The sequence below is a fragment of the Pecten maximus genome, unplaced genomic scaffold (genome assembly GCF_902652985.1).
Source record: "Pecten maximus unplaced genomic scaffold, xPecMax1.1, whole genome shotgun sequence".
Taxonomy (NCBI): Eukaryota; Metazoa; Mollusca; class Bivalvia; order Pectinida; family Pectinidae; genus Pecten; species Pecten maximus.
In genome coordinates, this window is record NW_022982961.1 from 72,215 (window position 1) to 82,097 (window position 9,883).

Genomic DNA, 9,883 nt, shown 5'->3' on the forward strand with positions numbered 1-9,883 from the left:
TTGTCAGAACAGGCTTCTCGTTCATTGTTTACATTAGCACATGTAAGCAAAAGGTTAAAATATGTTAATGTGGAGTGTATTTGAAACAAAGATAATTCTAATATCACTTCACTTGTTTATTTAAGCAAAATGTGACATAATTCGACCCAGTCCAAAGACCCGTCATTGTTTACAATATGAATTGCAATTGACTCTAAAATCCCTACAATGCTGATTATATACACCAACGGCACCAGTTTGTACTAGGTCTAAAGTTCATACAATGTTGATTTGGTTTGGTTTATTTTGTTTTACGTCCTATTAACAGCTAAGGTCATTTAAGGACGGCCTCCCGTGCGTGCGTCGTGCATGCGTGTTGAATGCGTATTTGTATTTCGGGAGGCTGCGGTATGTTCGTGTTAAGTCTCCTTGTGATAGGCCGGAACTTTTGCCGATTTATAGTGCTACCTCACTGGAGCATACTGCCGCAGACACTTGACCTTAAACCTGTATGCCTCTATAATCAAACCCACATACCCAAAATTAATCTAAATACCATTGTAACTCCGGGATGGTAACGAGGACATGTCGTATTTTGTGAAATTGCTTTTCATATTTCATTTTTCCAAACTGTTTTCAAATGAGTAACATTTCTACGGCTTGAAATAAGCAATTATATGATTATCAAGATTAAAAAAAATAAACATAGATAAGTAATTTCATTAAACAAACAAACAATCCATAAAGTAAACATACCTATTACATATTTTACGAACACGTAGGCCGACGACAAACTGAAAATAGAAAACATTTGCAAATGCCTCTAGTGAGCGTTTTGTGGAAAGTAAAAAAAGGGGTTGAAATACAATATCTTAATGAAACTTTCAGCTACTAATAATAGGAATATCAAATCTTTACATTAAAAGGTTATTTTCAGACCGATTTATACAGACACTTCCTGTTAAAATGACATTTTGGCCTGCTTTAACCCAGAATATCTCCAAAACTAGATTGTCCAAGAGTTGCCGCACATTCCAGGACCTCGTTCCCATAGAGTTTCAAAAACGTACAGAATTTCGGCAAAAGTTTTGAAAATGTGTTCTACAAAAACGACTGACTGCAAAATAAACAAAATAGCGATATTATCTCGCCAGTATCATTACGTTCCGTAAGTAACGATAACTCCAGTATATTCCTCACTACACTTCATTCTTTATTGGGAAAGTTTAGATTCAGTCATTGACAAAACTGAAAGTACTAACTTTTATTTAGAGATTACTGGTGATATAAATATCAACATGTTAAATACTAACCCTATTCTAACCTTAGTTGGATAATCAAGATGCAGCTTATGATCAGATGAATAGCTATGTATCAGAATAAAGACTGGGGATACCTTATCAATATACAAGTTATAATGACTTAAACAATATACTATGTGAAACTGTAAAGCGCCTAATTAATTAATGTATTCCAATTAAGTATGTAATAATTCGACAAGATGACAGAAAATGGATGAATAATGATTTAGACTACATATAAGACAGAGAAACATGCATTATTGGAAAACAAAATGTAAAAGGAACGAAACAGTCAGTACAATACGTAATGCAAAGAAGGCTTACAAGTGTACATTCCATAAATGGTGGACAATTGCAAGAAATGTCCTTTATATTAATATCCCCCACTGAAACACAATAACTCTTATTTATATTTAGCATCAACTTTGCAAAGCTGAATGCCTAAACAAATACTGTTAACAATATCTACTACTTCTGAAACAACTGAACCTATACTTTGAATTACAAAAGATTACCCTCAGTCTATTTATGATACTGGTTACCAAATAAGTTATATCTTCCGATTGTCAGTAAACCTCGTGGATCAAATGATAAGACTCCCAGAAAAATCAAACAATTGCACCCATCTATCATGTTTCCTTCTAATGTTCTATTTAGTAAAACACTAGAAATGTTTTATCTCGTATTTTTGTAAATTATTATTTTCCATAAAACATACATACACGCCTAATTCTTACCTCGTCAGGAAATTGAATTTCTTCGTCTTTACATTTCTTCACCTTTCTTCGAAAAACAGAAGAGAAATCAATGAGACTGCTTAGTGTTGTTGTAAGCATATGCTGATTTGCAGCAGATGAAAGGAAATTACACGTTACGGTATGCAGATGTTCCTGATACATTGGGCCTTCATTAGCGAGAAAACATTGCAAATTTCTAAAATGCCATCTATGTTTACCTTCCTCAATGATAACAGGACTAAACACACGGTTCCGGCATGTTGAGTTGTAGTCTCTTTCAGAAATGTTTGTTATTATCCTGTAGTCGAATTCCTGATAGCAGTAATGTACTGTAACATCTTTAGGTGGTATGTAGCGGTAACTACAGCGGTCACTGTGGAGCTTGGTCATCACTCTTTCAGTGAAAGAAAGTGATGGTGGTAATATTTCCGGTAAACATGCGATATCTAATAGCCACGGTATATAATTTTGGACACCGTGACATTTTGCACATTGACGGTTTTTGAACGTTAAATTTGTGCTGGTATCAACAACGGGCAATATATCACGGACATCAGTGTCCGTATACAGTTCACAGGCTTGCCTGGTATCCATGTCACTATCCCAAGACGCAGGGCAGGACGATATCATGAACGCCCCCTGTGTGAAATAGGCATCCTTTCTATAAGCAATGGTTTCACATATTGTCATTCCGAGGTATTCCTGTTGGTGGTCTTCTATACTGATGTCTTTTTCTTCAATAACTTTGGCATCAAAACAACAGTTATCATAGAAAACACACACCCGGTCACAGCTACAGTAGACATTCTCTGATCCCGTTTCGCACGATTGAAATGTTTGCCGGCAAATATCAAGTTCATGTAGAAGAACATCAGTGTCTGTACACATAAAGATTTTAATCACTATGCAGAAAATCCAAAAAAGCGATAACGATTTCATTTTTGAGAAAATATATAATATATATATATACCATATATTGAAACGTTCTATGTCTTGATTCAATAATAAATCCTTATTCTTTCGGAACGATACTGTGTTTTCGTATTCATGGATAATCCCCATCAGCAATTATTTATCAATGCTGGAAAAACACGTGAATCTCGTGGAATGAGAATTTTATATATAGTATAAAACAATTCTATACTTAATGTTCATTTTATTGCCGTAGCATTTACACCAATCAACAGCGATCGAGGCGTTAATGTCCACTATACGACAACAAAAAACACATCAGAGTAAACATGTTCAGACAAACTCCCAAAATGAGAAATGCATTGACAGAAAGGGGTAAAATAGCATTAGAAGTGTTCAGGTTTTTTCATCAATGAAAACAAAAAATCGACAGCTTAATAAATTTCTCGAATTGGCGGATGGCCAATGAAACACGATTCAGATTAAGGATAGATAATTTCGTGCCGTTATCCAAGAACTGAGCTCCTGGTCTACGGTGGAATTTCAGGCATATGCTACTTTCAATAATTAGTATTTTTTGAAAAGATGTCAATCGTTCAATTCCTATTTTAAGATTTCATATAAATGCTCATATATAATGCTATACTACTGGGGGAAATGAAAATGAAGAAATTATGTTTGTATGACAGTCCGATTGGTTTTTTTCCCAAAAGTTCACGTAATAATAGTAAACAGGTAAACATTTAAGATTTTTGAGAATTTTTAGTGCGAAATTCACCTATTTTCAAAATGGCTACCCTGGAGAAAATTTGAGCTGAAGGACCCAACTTTTTTTTTTGATTAGGTGTTATATCAGACCCTAAACTTTTGTTATAAACCATAATCGTCATATTCAATTCAAGAATTTGAATGAATTAATCCAAAACGTTAACACTAAGGTCTATGGGAAAACAATTGGTTGGTTGGTCTCTACATATAGCTACCGCATATGACATTTTGTGCCATCTAGCGTCCCTGGAAACCAGATGATGGGATCGACTAGCACATTTTCGGACGGGATTCTCATCTTGGAGGCATTGTAGCAGAATTTAGAGAGAAATTGAGATTCAGGGGGGATTGATGATGAAAATATGACACATGTGGTGTTACAAGGAGGGCCATAGACCGGACAGATACGGACATACATTCTATATTTCAATTGTAGCGGTATATATCGTGGCTCGGGGTACGGTGGTATGCTGGTTGTACTGCTGGCACTACCCCGGTTTTCAATGTGTGGGTGTGTGTCTGGTTGTTCTGTTGTCACTACCCCGATTCGGTATTCGGTGATATGTTTGGTTGTTCTATTGTCACTACCCCAGTTCAGTTTTTGGTGATATATCTGGTTATTTTTTGTTGTCACTTGCCCGGTTCCGTGTTCTGTGTCTGTGTTTCGACTATTTGATCTAAATAATGGTTCCACTCCTAATTTTTTTTCTCGTTCGGCCTTTTTTTCTTCATTTTTTACAAAAAGACCAGAAATTAGGGGGTGGAGGAGATAACATTGAGTTATCTCCCCCTGATCTTTATTCTATATCTTATTTGTTTATATTTCTGAGTAGCACGATTTCTATACTTGGCTATTAACCAAAAGTCATCACTTTAAATTCAAAGCTTATCAAGATATTAAAATTTACATTTCAAAATTAACTCAATTTTAATGTGGTTTTCTCTTAAGAATTTCATATCCGGTACCAATAGAAGAATCAACCTACCAGCCTAAGACTTGCAGTCAGGCACTGCATATTTTGATAGCATATCCTATGGTTCTATCCTGTTCCAGAAAAGTTATCTTTGAAAAATGTGAAAGATGCTATATGTACTTTCGAGAAACATATCAACCTTATCCATGTAAGTTATTATAGTTCCACGTCTTAAGATGTAGCCTATGAGAAATGTATGACTCTTTATTTTCACTTCTATTCAAATAAGTTCAACTTCATCGGTTTCTAGGTCACCGACGTTTGGTTACAACTGTGTTTTTATAGTAGATAATTACCCCTCCTCCAAATCCAGATGTTCTATCTTTACGGTGAAGTGTTGCTGAAAGATTTAAGAATTATGTATTTGCCATTGATATTTTGATAAAGGTGTGTCTCTTATACATAATATCTGCCCTGCAGGTAGGGCGTAAGAATTGTACCTGCTGCCCCCCTTGCATGATCGTAAGAGGCGACTAAATTTGGGATCTTATCTTTTCTCTTCTTTCTTAACAACTTTCTTCTTCCTAATTTCTCCCTTGACAATGCCTCACTTTTGGTCTTTTGTTGAGCGTTCGCACCTGTGAGGAAGGTTTTTGGTTCTTTCCTCTAGCCGAGACATGTGTCAGTTTTAACCAATATTGCAATAATAAAGGTAAAATCATACAACAACTATCTTCAAGATTAACATGTAATTCAATATATTCGAAGATCAATGATATTCACTCCGACAACCATCGTAAAACAAGTTCTTTAATTTCAATAGTGAATCCCGAACAAGTTTTTCCATCCATCGTACTCATATGGACGTTTAATAGTGCTTACACTGATAAGTTACATTATTCAAGCGTTCAAAAGATTATTACCTGAACTTTGAAGCAGGTCGGATAATATTCGGGGCTTATTTAGCTTGATTAATGAATGTTAAAATCAAGACATGGAGACACATTTGCTTCAAAATATGATTGTTAGGGATTTAAAAATTAATATTAATAATAATTTTTTTTTTTTGAGGGGGTAAGACTTTGAATTCATTGATGACCTCAGTGTTGCACAATCAGCCCGTTTAAGGTAAAAACAACATACAAGCTAGTCAGGTCACTCGATTAGCTAAGTTGTGTTGTTTTGTCAGTCGTGCACATTAGAGGTCTTTCTGTCTGGCGTATACGTTGATTGTAGGAGGGTCATTTGTACGTGTCGTTCTGTAGCGCCTCCTTTTTATTGCTCGACGTCGTTAGATTAAACGCCACACCTAACTGACAGACCAATACATATAAAGCCATTAAGCTGCAGATATTATTGACGACCTGATGTCTACCGCTTCATTGTTACGTTATCCTTTCCCTACCCCCCCCCCCCCCCCCTCCCCAACCACACACACACATACAGTTCTATCAAAACAACAGATATACGACATAATCATAATTTCCGTTTCCATGACAACAATACAACAGCGATGATAAGAACTATATACAATATATTTTATAGACACGGAAACAAAATTAAACGCTTAACCACAGGACAGCGTTCTCTCACGTAATTCCCGCACGCATGTCACACACGCCACACATTGATGTCCTGCATATTCACTACCGTATTATAATATATACATATATATATAAGATATCCAAGTATCCCTCAAGATCACAATACAGCAAAACAACACAATACCCATATACAGCAATAATAAACAATGCACAATATTTTTGTATACATAAATAATCTACACCATACAATATCCGTGTGCAACTGTAATATATATATTACACAGCATCCGTATAGCAATGCATATACAAAATACCCGCATACACCTGTAATGTATATTACACTATATCCATATAAAATACTATCACATAATGTTTACCTCAATATCTTTCTACAATAGCTATGCAATCATGTGTTGGTTCATCTCCAACACCACTACACTAGGAACAACATATATCAACATACATGTAAAAAGAAAATCATCTCAATACCGCCTACTAAGGTTGTAGACAAAAAAGCTAGTGTACACGAATATTCTAGCACTACCAAATACAATTAAAAACAGAAGATGGGCAGTCATAGAACATGTTCTAGTTTCACTTTTTAATCTATTTTTTTCGTAGCAGCGTAACGCGTGCTAAATAACATTAAATTGATAATAATTATGGTGCGTGTTTTTTTACTAGAATAATATATACATGTAACAAAACATAAACATTATGTGATTCATTTTTGACATTTAATGTGGACACCAGCCTCTGAATCTCTAAATTAAATGCTAACAATTTAGGTAACTGCTTAAGCCAACAAAAAGCCATATACTAGTTTTTGCGTATTCCTTTTTATCAAAACAACAAAAGGGATATACCTCTTGGTATACCGATAGGTAAGTCATACATTTTAATATATTCAGGTTTAAATAGGTAATCTTAACGCAATCGTACGGCAATAGCCAAATAACACAACAGGTGCACATGTACCTGTAGTGAGCGTGTTGTTACAGATAAAACCAATCATAGCCAGAGAGAAAGATATATCGACGAGACGACACAAGGCAAATACACCTGGTAGATGGCAATGTGTAAAACTGAAAATTTAAACTTGATCTGCTCAGCAATCGATATTTTTCATTTTCTTTTTTAATTTTTGTTTGTATTTCCTAACGTCCTGTCTACAGCCAAGATCATTTGAGGTCGGCATGTGCATTTCGGGGGCTGTGGTATATTCAAATATGTCTTTTTGTGATAGCGCGTAACGTATAAAGACATAATATCACTAAGGAAGGACACCTGTATCGGTCAAAGTATGCTGAAAAATGGCGAACCTGTCGTAGCACTCGCAAAAATCCTAAGCAATTAACAGGAACAGAACCTATACAATTGATATACTCTGATATGTGGCACCAAGTATAAGAATATATGATATACTTTTAAGGCATACGCTTAACTAAAGGTCAAATGTGAGGCAGGGTTATGATAGGTATCAGTAGGAATGAAGCGAAGAAAGGACGTAGCCAGTGGTAAACCTTAACAACTGTTAACACCAGTGAGTTGGCATATACGCCACCCAGCATAGTCTCTATACGTGAAACAAAGGTGGGGTGGGGTGGGGGGGGGGGGGGGGGGGGGGGGGGGGCAAAAGTCAATTATCTTTTACTAAAACAGGGTCATGTTCTTACACCCATATTAAGGGCAGATTTTTTGCAGTGTTTTTTTTTCGTATCTTACCAAGACTCATTTAAATGGACTGTGCCAAATTTTTTTTTTATAAAATACTACAGTGACTCCGTCATCACCTGGTGAACTATTGAGATTCATCTTTTGTGGCACCTTTTTAACCTCTTTTAAAACTTTTAACCCATTGCGTGATTGGCTTCTTAATGTTTAATATACAAGTGTATATATTGTTTACCTGTTTTCTATTTATAGTATAAGATAACTTACTAATGTATTTCATTGGAGGTGTATACGTTCTTATTCTACTGTTTCAGTCTGTTAGAATGTCGACTGTTGCTATTTTGATTTGACTGCCCTTGTATCTTCACACTTCTACTGTAAAAGATACATGCGATACATAATTTTGACCATTGCGATTATCTCTGCAGCTCTGACAATTTATCTGTTTTCCTTCAAATCGAAGTATTCAGCAATCGTCTTTTATTAATTCCGCGTTCCAGACCGTTAATGATTGTTTGATTTTGAAATTAAGGCCAAATAAAGGCGGTATACGGTTGGGGCGGTGCAGGAGCTCCACGATGCAATTGAAGTCGTGATTTTCAACATTGTATTTCAATAGAATGATTCTTTTCATTATTGAAAATAATTAAAATGTGGCATACATATCAGGTGACTAAAGTCCACCAGCATTATCTACTAATTAAGATCACAAATGATTGTATCGCACGGGTCTGATAATGTTAATCACAGTAAATATTCCCCTCTAGCTAGAGGCATGGCAATATTTCTGTGATATTACAATGGCTTATAAAAAGACATTCAGAATCCTAAATATTCCCCAATACAAACACAAATAGACATAGCGTCAATCATCTCTCAGCCGAACAAATACGTCGGTCTAAGACGTAGCATGTTCCTCAGGAGATTTGCATTTGATCTGCTGAAGATAGCTCTTGTAAAATGTCTTGACACGACTTGAGCACGAAAAAGAAATTGTAATAAAAGTTCCCTGCAAATTAGACAGGACTTCGAAAACTAAAAGAAGTACGTCGGACTGAGACAGAATCGCTACAATGCCTATAATCCAACTAAACCCCATGACTGTTGATATTTTCATAAAGACCATCACGTTAGACCTGTTTGAATTTGCAGCATTAGATGTAGAAGTCATATAGTGAATAATGCAAATTAGCAAAATGGCGTTTCCACACAATATCAAAAATACTGGGACAACAAAACTAAATATCAGGACGAATGTTTGTGAAACAAAGCAGAGACGTCCACCGTACCATTTCTCTGTAGGTGCCAAAAGTAAGTTTGCAGTTTTGATGCTGATAATGACAACTAAAGGTAGAGAAATGCCAACTAACATGTATTTTACTGTAGCCATCCTTCTTTCAGATCTGCTGTAGGTTTGAAGATCTCTTATTTCACCATTTAAGCGATATGGACAGAGAAACATGAAAACAAATGCACATAACCATGTAAAATGATGAATTACCCCAACCCATTCACAAACATAGCTTGGGATTTCAATATGAGACAAAATAAAGAAGCATGTTTGGGCAAGAAGTAGGAACAATATTAGGACAATTAACATGTCAGACTTTCCGTCTCGGAAAATTGGTATGGCACAATACTGAATCAGACAATAAACCATGCATATTATTGAAACAGACGCACACACCGTGTTAATATAACTTCTGTACCTGTCCATAATATCGTACTGTTGATAATTCAATTGATATTTCGATATAAAGGTAGCAATACACAAATAATAGTCTCCGTTCGCGTACACAACATCCAATTGTGAAATAACAATTCCTTGAAGATGGAAGTAATAGAGTGATGAGTGGTTTATCTCGTCTCCACTGTCGGATTCGTTTTCGCTGTACTGTAGTTTGACTGCTGGGCAGGGTAAGTCATTGTCAACTGAAATCATCTCCTGTAGATATAACGGATTACGAACGGAAACATTTGTCTTACACAACATATCTCGTACATCCGCTATATGTCGTATAAGCTGGTCGCTTAAACACGTTTTCAGTGTTCAC

At 35.7% G+C, this 9,883-nt stretch overlaps 1 protein-coding gene across 1 annotated transcript; it reads right to left on the reverse strand.

Annotated features, from left to right (window-relative positions):
- Window positions 1-8,727: 8,727 nt before the first annotated feature.
- On the reverse strand, window positions 8,728-9,429 carry LOC117321199 (CD97 antigen-like). Its single transcript, XM_033875666.1, has one exon. It carries the CDS (start codon window positions 9,427-9,429, stop codon window positions 8,728-8,730), a length of 702 nt encoding a protein of 233 aa, XP_033731557.1.
- Window positions 9,430-9,883: the final 454 nt, after the last annotated feature.